Source organism: Callithrix jacchus, chromosome 11 (genome assembly GCF_049354715.1).
Source record: "Callithrix jacchus isolate 240 chromosome 11, calJac240_pri, whole genome shotgun sequence".
NCBI lineage: Eukaryota > Metazoa > Chordata > Mammalia > Primates > Cebidae > Callithrix > Callithrix jacchus.
The window spans coordinates 67,045,301-67,068,350 of record NC_133512.1 but is presented as its reverse complement, the minus strand read 5'-3'; the positions used below and the strand labels follow the sequence as shown (position 1 = coordinate 67,068,350).

The 23,050-nt window shown below is 32.3% G+C and overlaps 1 protein-coding gene across 7 annotated transcripts in view; it reads right to left on the bottom strand.

The window, feature by feature from the left end:
- Positions 1–23,050, bottom strand: part of PCLO (piccolo presynaptic cytomatrix protein) — a 419,413-nt gene that overhangs the window by 48,225 nt on the left and 348,138 nt on the right. For all 7 annotated transcript variants that reach the window (XM_035253964.3, XM_035253965.3, XM_035253967.3 and 4 more), the window contains 2 exons: positions 11,203–11,344; positions 7,033–7,106 (listed from right to left, as the gene is read on the bottom strand). In XM_035253964.3, the coding sequence (XP_035109855.3) occupies positions 7,033–7,106; positions 11,203–11,344 (216 nt within the window). The remainder of the gene's footprint in view (positions 1–7,032; positions 7,107–11,202; positions 11,345–23,050) is intronic.

Below are 23,050 nucleotides of genomic sequence, written 5' to 3'. Positions count from 1 at the left end.
GAGTAGCTGGGACCGCAGACATGCACTAACATGCCCAGCTAAATTTTGTATTTTTTGTAGAGATGGGGTTTACGCGTGTTGCCCAGGTTGGTCTTAAACTCCTGAGCTGAAGCGATCTGTTCTTGGTTTTCCAAAGTGCTGGGACAAGAGACATGAGCCACTGCACCTGGCTCTTCAGTTCATAATTTTTGACCATGTTTGCTCTTGTTTGTTTGTCCTTTGAGCAAAATGTGGGAGATCTTTATTTAGGATAGTGATCATTTAGTAATCATATAAGTTACAATATTGTAATCTTATTTATAGTTTACTCATTGCCTTTGTTTTTGGTTTATTTTACTATATAAATATTATTATTTGTAGACAAAAATGTCTATTATTTCTTTGATGGTTTATGGCTTCTTATCTTAGGACATTGCCCCCAATACACCACCAATCTTGTACAAATCTTGTTTGGATTTCCTTCAAACATTTTTATTATTTCCTTTTTAAACTTTACCTTCTTAATAGACCTTAAAATTATTTGGCATATGTTAATAACTAGAAGTCTAATTTTTTTTTCTTACTGAAGAAAATTATGGGAGAAATATTTGATAAACAAATCAACTTTTTCTATGGAATGAAATCTCTGTTCCATTGGAATTTATAATAATCATTTACTTTAAAACCATGTTTGGACTAGTTAAGTTATCCATTTGTCCATTTATCTATTTGTCTATTTTGTGTTAATTTAATGTTATCTTGAATACAGAAATTTTACAGAAATTTTTGATATCTGATAAAACAAGATTTTAAATATTTTTTGGCAAGCTACATAGCACCTGTAATGTAAATGGTGCTACTAGTTGATTGGCTATAATCATTAATTGTTGGATGTTTTCCTTCCCAAACCATTTAAGATAGTCTTATAAATTTAAAATGATTTTTTTCATGAAATAGCTCTGCAACTATCAATATAAACGTAAAAATGTTGATAAATACAATGGCAAGAGTCAGGTGATGTTAGATTAGCTATCTGTAGATTCGGACTATTTAATAAGTTGGCTATAAAACTCTACATGAATGGTTTGATGGTTCTAGGACTTTGTTTCCTTGACTATATAAAGTGAAAATTATTATTTCAATTATTCCATGTCTATATCTCCTACTGTCTTGTGACAAATGAACCAGATAATGTGAAGGCATTTAGAACAAAATAGACATTATGTATCTGTGATATTTACACATCTTTTGTTAATTTTTTACATCTATACTAAGAAAATATTCTTGGCCTTTATTTGTTCAATGTTACTTGCTAAGTTCTAGTATTCTTATCTTGATTCAAAAGTCTCTGTCTCATAAGTAAATCAGAGCAACAACTTCCAGTGCAACCATTTCAGGGACTTCTAGGTAAAGAAGACATTTTGAAAACTACTGAAAACTGCTATTTCAGATGTTAATCTCTGGAAGTCTAAGATATTCTGGGCTTTACATCAAGCAATTGACAATTCTTTGATGTGTGCTAAGACTAGGAAATACCCAAGGTTACTTCTAGAAATTTAATTCATTTAACTTTTTAATGGTCAATCAATACCCTCCAGAGATGAATCTAGCTTAGATTTAAGACAGATTTTAAAAATATTTCAATAACAGGGTATTTTACAGTAGATGCCATTAATTTTAAATTCCCGTTGAGTAATCCAGGACTAGAAATAAGTGACACTAAATTTTAAATTCAGGTAATTTAGGAAAATGTGATAAGGTGATAAGGTCTAGCGAAACCACCTCCAAATAGGGGGAGGCTACCCCCTTGTACCCTTCGCTCTAGCATCACTGAATAACTTTCTTCCTATATACCCCCAATCTATTCTTTCATCCGTGTTATTCCTCATGTTGTTCTTCAGTCTGAACTTGGCCTCATTCATTACTACATGTCTAGACCTTGTTCAACTTTCAAAGCAGTTACTACTTGTAACCTCTTTCACAAAACCATGCTCCCCACCATCACTCCTACTGATGCGGCCATGCTGTTTAATGCTGAAATTCCAAAGCACATGATTTTCCCTCTGGCTTATACATTTTTATCGTTATTATTCTTTGCATCATGGTTAGTAAGGGCCCTTCTCAGGATGACTGTTAACATATGAAATAGGCATGGTACAGTCACCAACCAATCTGAATGGACACTGGCTATCCATACCTGGTTCGGCAAGTGTGCTTACTGGCTGCTGATCAGCATAAGTATTGAACTGATCTCTGTAAAACCCAAAGTTTTAATATGGTGTTTTGCATATAATAGACACACTCATATATGGTACTAATAAACTTTGGAAACATAAGAAAGATAGCATATGTGATGGAAAAAATAAGGCAGCAAGGTCACTTATTTGTGGAATGAATTATTGGATGCCATGCTAATAGCTGTTATTATACTCTAATTAATTTAGGATCTTCCATAATGGTTTCATATCTTTTCTTTAAGAGTAGAGCCTAGTAAATTTCTAGAATGTTTGAGGTTTATTTGTTCTGGAAACTGAATTTCCATTCTTACTGAAACTAGATTGAATTTTACAAAGATATTTAAAATAAATAATTTATTAGGGTTATTTGTTCTTTAAATGCATACAGCAAAGAAAGTTAAACTTCATGGGAAGCTGTGATTGTAATACTTGTTAAAGATGATGAACACCTGGTTTAGGAGACTTAATGGAGCAAGGCAGCTACTACATGGATGCTCACTGGCAAAAATAACAGTATTAAATATACCCATCTTAACTAAAGGAAGGGCCAGCTAGCTTATCTTAAAAGACGTAATTAGATGTTTTTAGTGTAAATTGGGAAAACGCTTGAAAGTCTAATTGGTTTGATTTAATCTTTAAAAAAGTGGTCTTGTATAGCTCTCATTGTCAACAAATACACAGTATTTTATCAATCCTGAATAATAATCACTTCTTTGGATGGGATCCAAATTACTCTGTCTCACATATACTTTCAATTTAATAATAGCTACAACTTAAAGGATGTTAACTTTATGCCAAACACAACACGTATTTTCACTTTTCATTATGCACTTAATTAAATTGTGGAAATTCAACAATTGATTAGTGGAGATAGTCCAAAATAGTATTACTGTTTTTTACTACAACTTAGGTGGGATACCCAGAACCTTTCATAGATCTTACATTCTGACCAATTGAACTAATCTCATGCAGGGATTAAACTTTATGAGCAACTTCTATAAATAAAGTAAAACATTATTAGATAAAATGTCTAAGTGGAACTTTTTTTTCAAATCAGAAGCAGAATAAATAGACTTGCTTAATAGTAAGAAGAAGGACATGGCTATTTAACAGTAAAAATACTCAATAACATTCTCAACAGAAAATTGCAACCCCATAAAACATTACTTTTTACATTCTGAGCCCTATAAAGCAAAAACAAGAATAAAAATTTTATGTGAACAAACTATCTAAAAGCGAGTACTTAAAATCTATTATATACTCTGGATTAACATATGCTATCCTAAAGCATATCTTTGTAGATGAGTATTTCTTAGAGTGGACTAATATGTTCATTAAACCAAGTGCTGAAATGATTAAAGTAAGTACTTAAGATGAAGTGGAACATTTCAAGGACCTATAATTTCAAGAAAACTGTGCTTATCTACAGAGTCACAGTTTTTCTGATGTCCTGGTGAAGGATTGAATGGAGGAAAAACACAATCAGGAAACTATATATTTTGTCTAAAAACAAACTGAATTGACTCATTTGTTTTTTTCCCGCATTAAATTGGCTGTTTATGTTCACTGGCAATAAAAGGAAGTAGAGGTAATTCTTTGGATCACTCAAAACAAACAAAATACAGATTATACATATATCTCAAGTACAACATAAAGTTAATGCTATGTTTCTATGTGGACAAAACAAAATCTTGCACTTTAAATAGATGTCTTCTACACACATGTATACAGGGAAGGAACTGTCCAGGGGTGGTGGGATAGGGGAAGGGTAGCATTAAGAGAAATACCTAATGTAGATGCTGATGGGTGCAGCAAACCACTATGGCACGTGTATACCTATGTAACAAACCTGCACGATCTGCACATGTACCCCAGAACTTAAAGTAAAATAAATGTAAAAATTAAAAAATGCTAAAATAAAAAAATTGATGTGTTCTCCTATCTGCAGAGAGCAAATAAATTCTTAATCATTTTCTCCCCACTCTGTTTATATATTCTTATTTAAAATTGTTTCTGAAAGTTTAATATTATTGCAGTTTCCTTCTCCATATTATTAACTATCTTTTATATTTCTCTTATAGAGTGACTTTTGCCCAATTCATATAGATATGTAGATTATAAATTTGATTATTGTCAAATATTAATAACTCAGTCAAAAACAACTTATCCAAAACGTTGCTACCAAAAGGGCACTTGACTATAAATGACTCACATTATATTACATATTCCATCTTGTTCCCATCCTCAACCCCCGGCCCTCTGCTCAATAACTAATCTGAGATCAACTGTTGATCAGGGTCAGTTCACTAAAGGGGAAACATACTGACTCACAAGTTTAAACAAAACTAAAGTAGCCTCTGATTGGCTCTTTCTTAGAAAACAAGCATGTTTTGTGTGGGACTGACATGAAAGAAGAACGCAGTATTAGGATGAACAATTTCTGTTCATTGACAGCTGTTAACATTTATACCAAAACAATTTTATTTATAAACTTTAGGATTAAAGAAAGGTAAAATTAAGTAGCTAAAACTATGCATGAATTGCTTTTCTATATATTTAAAATCTAGAGTAATATGAAGATCGACAGCTGCCAATTGTATAGGTAATCATATTTGTTATTCATTTACTCAACAAACATTGTCTAAGTGACTCTTTGGGCAAGACTGTCTGCTAAGTGCTGGGATACCAAGATGAGTAGGCCCTATCTCTGATCTGAGAATTGTTCAGTCTTATGGGGAAGACAAAAATAGAAATAGGTAATTTAAATCAAGGAACAATGATAAAATACACAAATTTTGTGAACTGCGTGTGTTAAGAGCATAGCAGGAAAAGGAGGCAAAACGGGGCAGAGGGTGAATTAAGTGCAGTGCATACGTAGTTTGATGTATCCGTGTAAAATATTGTGCTGGCCCTATACTTATGTGCTCTCAGGTGCATTCTTCAGTCTTTTCCTTGTTTACTTCTCAGAGTAGCTGCCCTGTACACTGTTTCCCAGACTTCTCTGTCAACTGGCTTCCAGTTGGATTTAATCAGGCACTGGCAGAGATTGGGGAATGGGAGGAAGAGAGAACCAGGATTTCTCCCCATCCTTGTCTGTCTCAGGATATATTTCTGGCATTGACTCAATCTCTTTCATGTTTCTTGCTCCCAGCAAGCAGGCTTGTCCTGATTTCAGCTCTCACTGTCCTCTAGCCTATGGTGACAGTAGCTTTTTCTGCTGCTTTACTATCCCCTATTTAGTTTCTCTGCTCTTTTATGAGTATATAATCAATTGCTAATCATTTGTTTCCTCTATTTTATATATCTGGAACAGTTTCTATTTTCCTGGTTGGACACAAATGCCTGACAGACTGAGTCTAAATTCCAGGAGTTTGGGACAAATCAAAATATACGTGAGAGTTCATGAGCATATACAGAGATAGGGTAGGTAAAAGGATTGGTGGGCTGAGGGTGGAACTCTGTGGGGTATACAGCAACAGATAAAGGAAGCATAGCCTTTGAAGGAGTTCCAAGATTAATTTATAATTTTGAGTAGAACAAGAAAAATGTGGCATTCACTTAAGCCCCCAAGAAAACCTAGGTATCACTTAGACCCAGCATTTCTCAGATGAGGTTTCTGAAGATAGAGAAATGAGGTCACATATCTAATAAAGACCAGAACTGAAACCTAAACCTATTTCCCTGTGTAGTGTTCTTGTGATAACACACCCATCATCACTCTAATAGTGTGACATTTCATGTCATTTTCACGTGTTCTGACCTTGTTCTATGTGTGCACTTCAGTTTCCTTTTATATAAAGCTAATATATGTTATTATTTACCTCATAGGTAATTAGAATAAACTACTTAGAATAGTTAAATGTATTGAGAGAGGTTGGAACAATGGATGAAGGACAATACAGCTACCAGATTTTTTATTTTTTTGAGATGGAGTCTTGCTCTGTTGCCCAGGCTGGAGTGCAGAGGCACGATCTTGGCTCATTGCAACCTCTGCCTCCAGGGTTGAAGCGATTCTCCTGCCTCAGCCTCCTGAGTAGCTAGGATTACAGGCATGTGCCACCACATCCAGCTAATTTTCATATTTTTAGTAAAGACGGGATTTTACCATATTGGCAGGCTGATCTTGAACTCCTGACCTCATAATCTGCTCACCTTGGCCTCCCAAAGTGTTAGGATTTCAGGCTTGAGCCACAATGCCTGGCCAGGGCTACTAGATTTTATCACAGTATTATGAAAAATAAGCTAGTCATTGCATAGCTTATAGATATTCTTTTTATATGTTTGCTGAAGTTAAGGATTTTTTGCATTTGGTAGTAATTTACTATTTGTTTAATAAAACCAAATTTGAAATTAGTATTTTTAGAAGTTAGTTTAATAATTAATTCTTCTGTAAAAGGATTTTCACACCATTAATTTCTTCTCAGCTTCATGTATTTAAGAATTTCCATGGACTTAAATGAGGTTCCATGATTGATTTTCTATTTGCATGATATTTTAAATAAAATACATATTTTTAATTTCAAGATTTCCCTCCCACCTGGGGAAAGTCTTCTGAGTCTTTTTGTGTCATCTTCTCATTCTCTCTCTTTTAATTTTTCAGTACCTCAAGGTACTTCAAAGTTAAACACAAATGAGAAAATTGGGAAATTGTTAAATGAATACAAAGTCATTTAATAGATGATGATGTCTTACTACCTATTGCTTTTACCATTAGTTTGTAACATTTAAATTCATGTTAAAAGAAAAACAACTACTCAACGCTTATACTGTAGAATGTAGATTCAGCTAAAATCCAATATTGAAAATTTGTTCTTACCTTCTGAGTCTGCTAGTCCTACTCCTACCCCTGGCTGTTTTACAGGCTCTTGTCCATTCTGTCCCATCTTCCCTCTGTTTAAAAATAAAACAAAATGATGTATTCAGTTATGATCTCATGAATTCAAAGGAGGCTAAGTTTGCATAAATAATATTACATTGAAAGTAATGGCAAAAACTGCAATTGTTTTGTACCAACCTAATATTTTTGGACTTGCAGTAAGTATTTGAATGGCACATATGCACAGAGTTAACTGCTCCATATCATCATTTTAAAATGTGAACTTGTTTATTATTCCTATTCAGGCCAAACAATATTCCTCAAAATTTAGTAATTTTTATTTGTAGGCTCATTTATCAAAAAATAAGACTGTCATGACATTTCCAAATTTTGTTTTAGAATTTTTTATATATTTCTAACTCAAAAATGATAAAGGGCTTTATATTTTTATACGTCGTATTGATGAGTTATTCTAGGGTTTTTTGGTGAGAAAAGCAATATTGAATTAAATAATATATAAAAATGATACTGTAATAGAAGATTTCTTATTTCATGTATTTTATTTTATTTTATTTCAATTCTTTCCTATTTTCTGCTGTCTTGCAGAAACTGGCTTTTGTAGTCAGCCAGATTGCTTGGTCTCCACTCCTGGCTTTGCTATTTCTTGCTGTGTGTAATCTAAGGCAAAGTACCTGGTCAAAACTGTTTCTCCTTTTGTAATATAAAGATAATATTAGCTACATTTGTTTACAAAAAAAATTTCATCAAAAATGCATTAAAAATGTTTAACAGAGTGTCTGATAAATAATAGGCATTCAATAAACACAGCATATTAGTAGGTAGGTATCCTTATAGTAGCCTTAGAATTCAGGCAAAATCTGCTAATCACTTTTAGTTTTCAGCTTCAAACTTTTTTGTAAAGTCAACTAGATGAAGAATTCACGATATTTTGAGCATTGTAAGTTAAGAATGTTAATAATTTAACAGCTAAAGAACTGTAGGACACTTTTTATTTCTTCAGCTAGAGAAAAAGCTACATGGCACGTGAAAAAGTTTGGAATTTGTCTTTATATATACTTAGATGAGGTGTTTCAAAAAGATGGAATAAAAACTTAGGTGTTACAGAAGGATGCTTGAACAGAAGAGCATCTTGATGCTGGACTTTGTAGACAACACTTCTAGCATAGCAGGATTTACGAACAATTAAATCTAACTTTCATAGGACGTATTTGTGTTTGCCGGACCTGCTGAAAAGGTAACTGTATTTATTTCTTAAAAATCCAATTATATCTTAGTTGAAAACTGCTCTAAAGGTCCTCTTATTCTACTTCAGAGAAGGTGCTAAAATGTTTCTGCACATAATATAAGAGGAACATGTAAATTCAGAAATTATTTTATCTCAAAGGCCATTACATTGTTCCATTATGATAATTCTAGGTTAAAGGTTTAAGCACAAATTTTTAGTAAGTGTTTATATGAGGGACCAAGTTCACGCAAATTAAGCAATTTCCAACATTTCTGTTTTACCATATGTACGCTTAAGCATGATCTGCATGGTTGACATCTGCATACATATTTAAACAATGCACAAAACTTTAGCTATGGAATTGCTTCATCAAGATTCAAGACAAGTAATTAAATAAAAAAAAATAAATAAAAAAGAACTCTGTTCTGTCTGTTAGCATTAGAGAAGAAAAAAACTTAATAGCAGCAATCTTACTTTTATCATGTTACACTGGTAGAGAGAGCCAAAACATAACTTGTTACTGAGCTACACTCAATTGAAAGTGAAGGTCTTTTAAGTATTTCTGATCTAGTAGATTAGAAAGAATACTAAAAAAATTAATACTCTTAATACTATCCAAGGCTTTTTAAACATAGTTATTATAAGTCTCCGTAATTGTAGTAAAACTACGTTTTGATAATTTTTTGCTTTGTTCTTGACTCTTAGACTTCATATGTTAATGGTGGTATCCAGCTAGTCTTTGCTTTCAATCAAAACCATTTTTAACATAGATACTTAGCCAATATGTGTAGCAAGTACATTTTGAAGATTATACAAAAAGCTTTTGCAGTATTGGGAAGTTAAATTAAGTGTGAAGGAAATTTAACGGGGGGTCATGTGAAGAGTGTGGTTTCTCTGAATTCTTAATGACTACTCTTCAGCTCAGAAGATTTTGGCTATACATTTTATAATTTATAAACAACCACTAAATATTTATTAAACACTTTTTCCTAGTCAAGCAATAATTGTGTTAGATATAATGGGGCATATAAAAGAACTATCAAATACTACTTCTCACACATATTCTATAAAGGTTTTCAAAAGTAAATGTTTGTTGTGCTCATATGGCAAAGAAAGAATCTCCTAGACAGTTGTGAGAAGCTTTGATTTACAAGAGAAAAAGGAAAATGGGAAAAAACAAAATTGGAATGTGGCATATATATAGAAAACACATAATTTACTTATCCTTCAGATATTGACAAATTAACATAGTTTACTCTTTGGAAGTTATAACTTTATCATCAGTGTTAAATTACATATTTTAAAAGGTGCAGAAAAATTGGAAGGATAACAAATTATGTGTGGTTCAAAACCTTTATAAATTCATGACATTTACAGCTTAGTGAGAAATGTAATGAATTTGTAGAAATTCTTTTATGTTAAATTGAATTATCAGAAGTCAAAGACCAATGGGATTAGATTCCTTTTAAAAAGAATTTCCAATAAAATAGAACTGATTAATTATAAATAACTCTATTGAATCCACAGACTAAGTCTCATGAAAGAAAAGAAAGCAAAGTTAGACAGGTGCTACAATAATAATTTGCTTAATTTAAATTAACAAATAGAGTTTGAAACAACAGAATGAACAATTTTTTTACTGTAAAAATCCATTTTCCCTATTGCTTTGCTTTTATAAAGTGAAACATTATCAAAATATTACAACTATTGTGGACATAAAAAAGATTTATAAAAACCTTTATTTTAAAACAAAAAGAAATAGAAAATCTACCCCATGAAGTCTTCACTTAGCATTGGAAAAAAAAAAAAAAAAAAAAAAGACCCTTTCACAACCCAGATCAGAGTTCGCAAGCTCTGCAAAGTGCTACTTAGTAAATATTTTAGATGAGCTCTGTTCTACAGACTTAATTCTGCTCTGTAGCACAAAAGTTGTATCAGGCGATGCAGAGGTAATAGGCACAGTTGTGTTCCAATACAACTTAGTTTATGTTCACTGAAATTCCAATTTCCTATAATTTTCATGTGTCACAAAGTATGACGCTTTTTTTTCCATACACATTAAAAAATGGAAAAACCATTTTTAGCTCACAGGCCTTAGAAAACCAGATGGTATGTTGGATTTGCCCGGGCCTAAATACTGGGACCTGGGTGGTCCTGTGGTATTTTCAAAATCCAGAATAGTTAATGGGGAGGAGAAGGAAAGGTCAGGAAGTTTCGATTTTGATATTGGAACAGACATAACCTATGTATTTATCTTGAATGCCACCAATATGACCAAAGTGATTCTAACATATTTAGTCAGCTTCAGTTTTGCGTTTGATTTGCAAAATGACTTTTTTTGAGGTTTAACATTATGAATGAGTCTTATTCCAAGAGTACCTACTCAGGGACCTATCCATACTTGGCATTTGTTCTAGAAAGTATGGAAACACTTCAAAACCTTCAATGTTAATTGTAGAGGGAGTTTTAGTTGAAAAGTCTATATGATTATTCACTATGTCATCTATCTCAAATATGAGATATGGATTCTTTGAATATGTTTAAATCTCTCCTGATTCAATGTATACATGTTTGTCTCAAATACCAGTAATGTTTGTATTTGGGCATTATGTGATTAAAACATTACTGTACTCTTGCAGAACTTTATCCTGGCATGGCTAAGTTATTGTTTTAGCAGTTTTTACATTACATACAGATTATATTAATTAAGTAGTTCCAGTAGTGACTAACTTTTATCCTTAGAATTAACTGGAGTAATCCAATCTTTCTTGAACAATCTATCTATGTAGGCATTAACAGTTCAAGTGTCTCAGGGACAATGACTCAGAATTGGATAATCATCTAGCTATTTCCTGTTAACTGTTGAGAATGCCTTACTCATGATGCTGAGTAAGCTTTGTAGTAACAAAAAGAGACCCACTTACATCCTCGGAATAGGAAATAGATTAGTCTCCCCTGCAGTGCTGCTGCTTCCTTCACTGTCCACGCTATATCCACTGCCAAAGCTGCTGCCCGAGGAGCCGGTGGACACAGAGCTTTCTGCAGGCCGGTGATTGGGAGGCTTTGCTGCATGGTGTGGGAAGATTCAACACCACAGTCAATAAATGAAGCTGACATTGATCTACAAGTGAATAATTATATATCTTCTTAATTTACATGTAGAAAGAAACAGCTACTGAAGAACTCTACATTTTCAACCTGCCTTTTTGTTTCCTTTACTGATAATGCACAGTGGTAACAATAAATTATTTTACTGTTTTTACTGGATGTCAAGGAAAAACAATCACCTTTAGGAAAAAAATATCTAACTTTTAGACCGAGTTAAATAGTACGTAACTATTTTACTATTATTATTTTTGTGGTTTCTTCATACAGTATTGCAATAGTGATATGGTAAATAAATAAGAATTTTGGCTATTTCATGGAGAAAAGAGTTTAGAAAGACTTGGGTAGATAGAAATGGCAGGATAAAAAAATTGCTTAATATTTTTCATATTACTAGATAACAATCTGTTTTTCTTCTTAGAAACAAAGATGCAAAATAGAATTTTAAGAAGTTATTGAAAATTCTGTGTTTGTATGTGCCTCTGTCTACTATCTCCAGCAAGTTTTAAAAATTTAAGATATCTGTTCCCCTTCAGGCATTTCCTAGTTTATCCTTGAGACTTGTTTCAAAAATTTCCCAAGTTTGATATCTGAATATAAAAATACATATTACCATAGAAATGTTACAAATTTGTGCAATAAATTATGCAGTAGGGGAATAGTAGTAATATTGTTGGCAGATTTGAGAAGAAATTTTGATGCAAACAGAAGGAAGATAAGGCAAGTGTTTCCCTTATTTTTTGCTGGGGAGAATTTTCTCTATTAAGTTTTTGAAATTGTTGATATTTGTTTTCTGCCAGAAAGAGTGAACTTTTTGGTCACACTGATCTGGGTTTGAATTAAAATCTATTCTTCAGCAACTCTAAGTTGCTTTTCTCATTTGAAAACAATGGAGTCAATAATGTCTACCTTGAAAAATGCTGATTATGAGGAGTGGGATACATAGGAGTCAGTAACTCACTGTTCTTCCTCCTGTGATATTATATGCCACATCCCCACTCTTCTCAAGGGCTTTGCCATCATGGCTGTTTCTTATTGTCTCTGAACCTAAATAGTCTTTGACAATGAATTTACCTCTATTCTCTTGTAAATCTAAATGTGTTCTAACCTACAAATCTACTTAGAGTCTTTTTTCTTCATAAATGCATCCCTATTCCATGAGGAGTTATTAGCCAGTTGGATAAATTTATACTACTGGGTGAATAGTTGATAATCATTTTAGGATCCTACGATATCTACATATTTCTTAAGAATATGTATAAACACACAACGATTCTTAATCTGGTTGAATTTTAACAATATAATAACCAAATGAAGTGAAACACATAAACATTATGTGGGAAACCATTTGAGGACAGGAAATTCACCAACAGGGTAGCTAGGATCAAGTCTTGCAAAGGATTTAACTTTCCCCCCATTTCTTCACTTTCCACTTCAGCAATTGCAGATCCTCTAAAGTCACAAGGAAGTTTTGTATCTATTCCAGTGGCAGTTTGATCCCTTCCCCAGAATAGGAAAATAAGAAATAACATTTTCATAATAAGTCAATTGTGTATCAGATGTGTTTTAGTTAGAAATGGCTACTTAGAAAAAGGTGTTCCTAACTTATAGACATCTGATATACAGTTGACTAACTGAATTGAACGCTCTCAAACAGCCAGTCACCAATGGATTGCTAGTCGCCCATAAGACTACATTTGTGGAAACAGAATAGTTATGTTTCTTGAATATTTTCTTTAACTTATGTAGAAGAAACCCAGATGATGTATTTAGTGTTAAAGAAGACTTCTTAAAAGAATAATTAAAAAATATAAAGGTAATATCAGTAGGATATAAAATTATGGACATGTATAAAGTAGATTAAAATGCACAATCTATATAATGAGTCAGATCAGTCAATTGATTACAAACAAAACAAAGATGTCATACTTTTTGACTGGCATTATATAATTGAATTCATAGTTGTTAGTATGACATTGAATGGAAGACATTAATTCCATCAATTGGAAAATCACAATCTACTATTTTCAAAGAAAAACCTTAATAAACACTAATATTTAATCAATTTATATTTACTAAATTAAAATAATTTTCATTTAAGAGCAACCTCATAATGAACAAAAATAGCTATACTATAAAAAGTCTTATTATTTACATTTGAAAATAGTTCATCCTTTCTTTTGTCAACTTTGGTTTTACCTGATGCAATTTTTAGTTCTATTCCTCTTCTGGAAAAGTTGAGAAATGTGCACAGAATATAAAATAGCATAGTAAGAAGAAAGAAACAAAGCTAGAAATAAATTTCAGAAAGAACAATTTTTCTCATCTTGCCTATCTCTTTGAATAGAAATCTCATTTGGAAAGCCTGTGCAAGTGTTGTCATTATTTTAAATGCAAACAAATAACATTTTATAAGAAATACTATAAAATAAAAACAAATCCAGGGAAGATGTACTTATAATAGAACCAGTCTAACATCTCTGCAAAACAAGATTACATCTAAGGTTCTGTCTATGACAATCTTAGGCATTTAGAAGTGAGGTAAATAATTCAAATGGATCTAGATTGTCGGAGGTATCATAACAAAACATCTGGTGCTGGGTTAAATTCTGTATTCTTAACCTGGTATCTAAGTGTAGTCCAGAGATATATAGCCTGACCTTTGGTTAGTTTATGAAAAATAAATTAAATTAAAACACACAACTGATCTTTCCTTCTTACTGGGCTATATCTACATATCACAAAATGTGATAAAAAATACAGAAGTTTTGATAAGCTGGTTCTAAGAATCCATATTTTAATAGGTCTTTTCCAGATATTTGAAACATGTATTTTGCTCATTTCTTGCTCTTGAAACAGACTTCAAAAAAGAAAGCATTGATTCTTTTAAATTGAGCTAAATCTGCATAAAAGCAAACTTTTTAACAACTGAAGTGTGTTTAGGACTTTATTATCTGAGGCTGGAGCTTAGGTAATCTCAAGACATCTAATAATTCCAACGAAATTCTTTAGTTTGCCTCTCAAAAGAGTTTTTTTATTGGTCTGCTCCTTTCCAAATATATCTTGCATGATTCTCCTTCAAACACTTCACAGGAAAGCGCTCTCAGACCATTCACTCTGGCTTCCTTTGGCTTGTCTTTTTCTTTCCAACTTTATTAAGCCCTCCTTTATCCCATCACTTTCATGTATCTAAATAAAAGTTATCTGTAAATGCCTAGCTCAGAAATCACCTGCTTCATGCATTTCTCCTCATTCTCCTATTCAGAAGTACCTCTCCTAAATCTGGACTCTTGTAGCACATAATCTGTCATTATTGGAAGCAAAGCCTATGTTTTCACCTTGGTAACTTCCTTAAAAACTTGTCCTGGAACTTGTTTGAATAATATTTAATGAATAAATAATAATAACAATAGTAAATTAATAATTCTTTCCTTTAATCAATCAAAACATCTGAATGATTTAATAGATAATTTCACTTTTTAAAATCAAGTTTTCTGTTTTATACAAATAATGAATTTCTCACCCAGAAGGCCATTTGATATGGAAGTTTTTTTTCCCCATGTTCTTTGTCAAAGAAACTTTAGGGAGTCACATATATATACACATATATGTGTATACATAAAAAGTATGTATATATATATAAACCAGAGATAACTTTAATCTGTAATGAAAAATAGCAATCATTCATACTGTATAGGTGATTTTTTAAAACCCCAATCTCCCAAAACACTGGTTTAATTGAAGTAAATATTTAATGACAATACACTAAACATTGGAGATTATAGACTTGTGAACTTCAAAAAACTCATAATAGATCACAAATATTACATATATATTTAAAATGAAAACAACAAGAGAAAATAATATGTATAGTAACGTTCTGTGGGAGCCAGCACTATTATGGACTCTAGAACTTGTCCTGATCCCACATGTTGGTATGTAGATAGTCAGAGAACTCTGGGTTATATTTAAGTATAATCTCTCTCTGTTTGTCTACTTTGTTGAAGGAAATAATATTTTAAAACACTAAAACAAAGTATAATCTTCCATAATTTTATAATTTCAAAATCAACCATTTAGAAATATTCTACTTCTGCTTAATTCTTGCAACTCTTTTAATTAGAGTTTCAGAAATAATGGATGTACTATGTGTGAATGTATTATGCACCTGTGTATTAAACATGAAAAAAGTTTATATAAACATTGAGAGGCTTTTCTTAATAAAAAGATATGTCTTTGGAGTCATTTTTTTATGAATTATGTTTTTGTGTCTAGTTTCTTTTTGAAATCCTAAGTGTATTATTAAGTACCAACTACAGAAAGAGTGGATGCTATAAATATATGGTAGAATCAGCTCATTCATAGAAAGGGTCCTGTGCCCTAAAAGAATAAATCTTAGAATGTTGGATCATTTTTGTAACTCAGTTATTGAGGGGGCATTTCAGGTAAACAAATGGTACCTTCTGTGACACAAATCAAACTGTTTTAAATTATTCTTTGACCTCTTTACTTTCCTTGACTGTTAATGGTTAGACATCATTGTATTTTATTACTCCACTGTGGCTAACCTTAATTAAATATGTATTGTCTCTTTGACTGCACATCTGTCTTCAATTAGGCTTTTCCTTCCTCTACTATACAGTATTTAAATATGCAAAGTTATCACTGTACCTACCACATGGTGGCAGCACTTTGCTCTGAGAGCACAGATCAAATTGTAGGCTCAAATTTACTTTTATATCACATCCAGTTGTCTGAAATTTAAAAGTCAAGGTCTTTGCCTCTCTCACTAAATTCCAAAAATCATTCCCAAAATGCTTGGAATGTATATAGGTTGCTGTCTATGATGTTCTATTATTGGTTAGGTTGCTGTCTATGATGTTCTATTATTGGTTTTATATTTTTGGTCCAGCACAGAACTATTTCCAAATATTCTTATGTATTATATAGGTAGCTTGTACTTTCCCAAATTACTTGGTTAATACAGTAGTAAGTCTCTTCATAGATATAGACTTTAAAATTTTAAGATTAACTGAACCAATAAATAATTTTGTTTATTCCAATGGTTTAATTATGGAACAGAAATAATTACCTAGCTGTTTTAGAAATCATGTATTTAGGGAATTTTTATTCCCTTTAGCTAGCTTTAATTTAGCTAGTATTTACTTCAGGGACCTTTCTCCTCTCTTTCTTTTTTCTCTGTCCATCCCTTTTTCCTTTCCTTCCTTCCCACCTCCTCTCTGTGTCATCTACTGTTGTTATTGCTGTTATTGTTTTTGTTTATTTTTACTAAAGAAATTTTGCAGTTTTATCTCAATAAAAAAATTTTATTTGAATGTGGGTCTCAAAATTTCAGGTTTTAAGTGCCAGTGTGACGAGCTGTTATTTGGTATGTTTTCCCTTGAGCTATATACAATCACACTTTCTGTATGTTTTTATTACAGTTCAGGGATTCTAATTTAAGAAGAGATATTGCACATTAGAAGTAATTTGTAAGTTTAATTTTTTTTTCTAAATCTACTGCCGTATAATTATTATCTATTTGGGAAAATCTAAAGCAAGCTGGACACTAGAAAAATGGCCTAGGTAGTCACAATATAGCTATTTGTAGGAGTTTTCACACACCACCTAATTACAAGTTTTAGCAAATACAGGTATTGAAACTGATATCTGTATCAGTCATTTGTAAATTGTTAAATATTGAAGTTGAAGAATGTCATTGAAAATTTCATTTTCAAACGACAAATTATTAAATGACTAGTCATTACAGGTATATATTTTATATATATATAATATACCTACTATAAAGGTATCACAAATCATGAACAATGAAATGTTGCAGTATTTTTCCTTATAAAAATAAAAATACTTCCCTTAAGATGTTTCATATTCATATAGTAGCTTCTTTTAGAGAAGATGGAGACATGTTGCCTCCATTTGTTGTGTTCAAGAAAGATGGTAAAGCTTTTATGTTCACAGTTTTCTCTTTCCATACACACTGGCCTTGTGACTGAATTCTTAAAGACATTTTAATTAACAATTTAATTTGTTTATAATGATTCATTATCTGACTTTATAGACAATAAGATCAGATAATAAGATCATTGATCACTTCAGGAAACAGAAGTAATAGTACAAAGCAGTGTAACAAATGAAAGTGAAGTTAGCTTAACTAATAACATGGTACAGAGGAATTTTTTCTTACAAAAAAAAACATATTGGTTCAGTATACTATAACCCTTGCATTTAAAAGGCAATGATAATGTTGCCTTTTAAGTAGGCCTTCCTTTTTTTTTTTTTTGAGATGTTTTTAGTTCACAAGTGATTTTTGGAAGAAACCAGTTAAAATATAGGTGGGTGATGAAAAATGAGAACACATGGACACAGAAAGGGGAGTACTAAACACTGGGTTCTATTGGGGGGAAAAGGGGAGGGCCAGTGGGAGGGGGAGGTGGGGAGGGATAGCCTGGGGAGAAATGCCAAATGTGGGTGAAGGGGAGAAGAAAAGCAAAGCACACTGCCATGTGTGTACCTACGCAACGGTCTTGCATGCTCTGCTCATGTACCCCAAAACCTATAATCCAATAAAAAATTAAAAAAAAAAAAATATATAGTTTAAGTGAGAATCAAAATTTTATAGTAAATAATGAAAGTTTGACTAAGACATTATCATATATGAAAATTAAGAAAGTAAATTCATTTTGTCTTAAATAAGTTTAGACTGTAATTCCAACTGTGTTCAAATAAATAGAATGAAGAAAATGTATCCAGTGCCAAATTCTGGTTTGGTGCTAAAAAATGCAAATACAATAATAATCTTTATCTTTCAACGATTAATAGCATGGCAGATCATATGTGAAAGAAAAAACACTCGATTTTTAGCTACATCAATTTTTTCATGGGCAAGTTTTCATTTTTCAATTTTCCTTTTATTCTCTTTTGAAACAGAAGCATTTTCTCTCTTGCTGTTTGCTTGCACTACACTTGCATTAGGCTGTCAGACAGGTATTTCCGGCTGACAATTGAAGAATTAAAAAGCCAGGCCGGGCGAAGTGGCTCCAGCCTGTAATCCCAACACTTTGGGAGGCCGAGGCGGGTGGATCACGAGGTCAAGAGATCGAGACCATCCTGGTCAACATGGTGAAACCTCGTCTCTACTAAAAATACAAAAAATTAGCTGGGCATGGTGGCGTGTGCCTGTAATCCCAGCTACTCGGGAGGCTGAGGCAGGAGAATTGCGTGAACCCAGGAGGCGGAGGTTGCGGTGAGCGGAGATGGCGGCGCCATTGCACTCCAGCCTGGGTAACAAGAGCGAAACTCTGTCTCAAAAAAAAAAAAAAAAAAAAAAAAAAAAAAAGCCAAGCAGGGATAAAGACTACTGTAAAACAGCAGGTTTGAGTAAAAAGTCATTCTAAAAATAGTCATTTTGAAAAACGTTCTTACATAATCCTGAAACTGTGAGAACTTACATCACGACTGCTTAGATAACAGGAATGCTGTCCTTAAATGGAATCCGAACATTTTGAAAATTCATTAAATTCTGCCCAAATGCAAGAGGTTGAGCACATTTTCAGTTCATTTTCATATTATTCCAATTTGGTTAATGGCCATGAAGTAAAGAGGGAGTTTGGACAATTATTTGATAAATGCATGTCTGGTCTCATGAGACCCAACTCTAGTTAATGTCATTAATCTTTCTTCAAATAGATCATATTAATTATCTATTAATCTATAACAATCCTTTTATTAATTTTTCTACAAATAGATCCTTAAAAAATACTTTTAGTTTACCTATAGTTACATTGCAGTGGATTGTACAGATTACGGAGGCAGAACAAATAAATTATAATTAATTCTATTTCCAGATATTTTTAAACATGATGATGTTTGGTTGCACATAAATGTAAATCGATGACTGACTGCATTTTTTTTTTTTTTCTAGAAAGAGTCTTGCTCTGTTGCCAGGCTGGAGTGAAATGGCGGATCTCGGTTCACTGTAACCTCTGCCTCTCGGGTGCAAGTGATACTCCTGCCTCAGCCTCCTGAGTGACTGGGATTACAGGTGCACACCACCACACCCAGCTAATTTTTGTGTTTTTTGTAGAGATGGGGTTTCACCATGTTTGACAGGATGATCTCAATCTCTTGACCTCGTGATCCACCCGCCTCGGCCTCCCAAAGTGCTGGGATTACAGGCGCGAGCCACCGTGCCCGGCCGATCGCATTTTTCTTTTTCCATCTCAGTTGAAGACAGACAAACTCACACTTTTCTTACTCTTTATAATTTTTTCCAGATACCTTTAAATTCAATAAATATTACTAGCATGAGAGATTCACGAGGACAGTAATTTTTGTCTATTTTGTTTGCTGTAGCATCACCAACACCTTGAAGAGGTTCCATGATACAATTTGCACTAAAAATAATGTCAGCAAATGTATATAAAAATGATGACCTAATAAAAGTGATTCAGATAATACTTTTCATAAATGATAAACACATCTTTGAGAATATCCTTCTAGCACTAAATATTCTGAAACTCACCAAATTATGTATTTGAAATTAAGGATCAAGTATTCGGTAAGAAACTTTTCATTTGTCCTCAAATTTGAATCTTCAGTTTTTCTATTGCTATGTCAATACAATTAATTTCTGCTATATAGGATCAGTAATGTAGATAATGGAAGAAAAATCAAGTGATAATTTATAAACAACTGCTTTTCTATAAATGTTACCTTCACAAATAAGGACAAAAAGTTTTATTCTACCTTTATAACACTTCTGTCACTCTAGTTTAGCTTGGAAGCAGCTTGATTAAAGCTGATAGGCAACTTACCAGACACATTTCAAAAGGAAAAAGTAATAATTATGGACTTATAAATGTAATTTAATCTCTATCATTCCCAATAAAACACAAAAAAAAGCTATATAAATTTAAAATGTCATTTGTCAATCTTAATAATTATAAATTCAAATCAAATGAGAAAAGAGAAGGGGTTCTGAAATAGAAGGATATAAAAGATACAGAAAATTTAGAGACAAATATGATAAACATGTTTAGTTATTCAGTCTTTGACTATTGTAAAAATCATGATTGTGTGTAAGTCTAAGTCAGTGGCTCTTAAATCTTTTTAAGCTTAAATATATTTAAATAATTTAATTTATAAGTTATAATCTAATATACTTATTTAAGCTGGACAATCAGCTTAAATATTTTGGTCTTATTTTAGAACTTATTTAATAATCCAAAGAAGTTTGTTTTATGTAGGTTATATCTACTGATATTTATCATATTCAAAATAAATAAAACATTAAAACAAAAAATCAACAAGCACACATTCCATTAGTCATCAAAGCAATGATATCATGACACCTTATGTAGCTGCTGGGAAACTCCACTGCACACTTGAGAAAAAAATGAGAGTGAAAAGGCAAATAAGATGATCATTGTAAGAATATTTTGACCTTGCAGAACCCTAACAGGGATTCTGGGACAGCCCCCATTCCCCATCAGGAATCAGTGGACATACTCTGAGAATTACTGGTCGAGACCCACAGTAATGGAAATGAAGTACTGTGAAAAATGAGAAGTAACTGATTAGCATCAGTTTCTTTGACAGTCATTTTAAACAATTACATATGTCTATACCATTTTATTATGCTATTTAAATTCGGTGTTCTGTCTGTACTGAAAAATATCAAGTTGTCAGCTGTTTTGAACAGATTTGTTATTGATATATTGATATTGGTATTCATATTACTGGTCTCTAAACTTCTTAAAAACTTGTTTCATTCAGAACTTCACAACTCTAGACATATATGGCATGAATTAAAAATATATTGTATCATAAAACTTACTTGTCTTTTCTATCTTTGGTTAAAAACAAAACAAAACAAGAAAATACTATTTTATAGTGCACAGAAACCTAGAGTAAATAATGATAATTGGCAGGCATAAAATAATGCAAATTCTTCCCTAAAGAGGTTTTCTGTACATAAAGTCTCTTTAATATTTTTGTACATTAATAGTTGGAAGGAAGCAAAATGGTGATTCAATAGTTACTGACTTTATTAAACATCATTGGCAATAAAAATGCTTTAAAACAAAAACTACATAATAGATCTATAAAGAAAGATATTTGAATTGGGTAGTCGTAAAAATATGTTTTCTATATTTCTCTATATTCCAAGTTCTTTTTATAAAAAGAATCAGATAAAAATACAGTGTAATCTATAGAACTTGAAATATGCGGATTTGAATTTGAAATCTTTTAGTGAAGAGAAGTGAATTTTGCTATGTTCTTTTTAAGAACAATATGGTAGAAATTGTATTTCACTATTTTATACATTTAAAAATAGAAACCTGTGATCCTAACTTTTACCAAACATTTCTTCTGAAAAATTTATCTGCCTTGATTTGTGATATTGGGTTGATGCAAAAGTGATTGGGGGTTTTGCTATTACTTTCAATGATAAAAACCACAATTACTTTTTGCACTAACCTAATATTATTTTGATTAATCTGTTTGAATTATAAATTAATTATATTTTTCAGTATCTAAAACACATTAAAATATTAAATGATGGTTATATCATTCCTATTCACACATCTACCAAACTCAACACCCCAATCAAAATTTTATATTTCTAATATAATTTGGTTTCATATGAGAATTCATGTGTTGTCCTTTTAGTGATACATTCATTAACATGTACAGCACAGTAATAAAAATAAAAAAGAATATTTTCATAGTCTCCTTCAGTACACATGGAGATTCCTTAATCTTACCCCATAACCCACGTTTTTCCCCCAGATCATCTTACACAATGGAGAATGAGTGAAATAGTATGGTTTACATAATGTATGTAATACATGTGGATGAAAAGTGGAAAAATAATCAAGCATTTCATGGATAGATATCAGGATTTGGGGATTATTATTAAGTAGTCAAATAGTGTCTTTGGCATTCCTCCATCTCTCCTTGGGCAATAGTTCCCTGGTTCCATGATCCTATCCAAGTGAGAAACTTGCCTGCCCAGGCTCTTCTTGTACCCTGACTGTCCCCCACTGTGTTTCCATCAGCATTCTCATTTCCCTCCCCCATCAGCATTTACTTGCCTGTCTTATTTTCACAGGTCCTGCTCCCTGGTGGTAATTTGATATACTAACTTTTTGAAAATAATTTGCATTATAAAAACTACGCTTCATGGATCTGATTGTTAAAAACATGTAATAAATAATATTTAACAAACCGTGGTATGTTAAAATTTAGGCCTTTAACTTAGATCATGTATTACTAGTCCCATCCTCATTATTTAGGCCCATAGCTAGATCTTATGACTAAGGCATAACAATGTTGAAGCCAAGTTGCCAGTTGGTCTTACTATTCATGTCAGATGAAATGATCATATAAATTCCCACTGTGGACCAGACCAAAGGATGTGGATGGCTCGGTGCAGATCCATGGCTACTACTGGAAAAGAACAGAAGTACCCATTGATGGTAGGTCATAAGTTCATCTTCAGGAATGAAGGTCCATAAACAAGAGATAGTGTGATATGGTCAGAGTTCCACATTTACTGTCTGATTCTGTATGAATAACAGAGGTATTTCTAGCAATAAATTTAAATGACTATAGAAATATCTGAAAATGCATAATCAATCATCC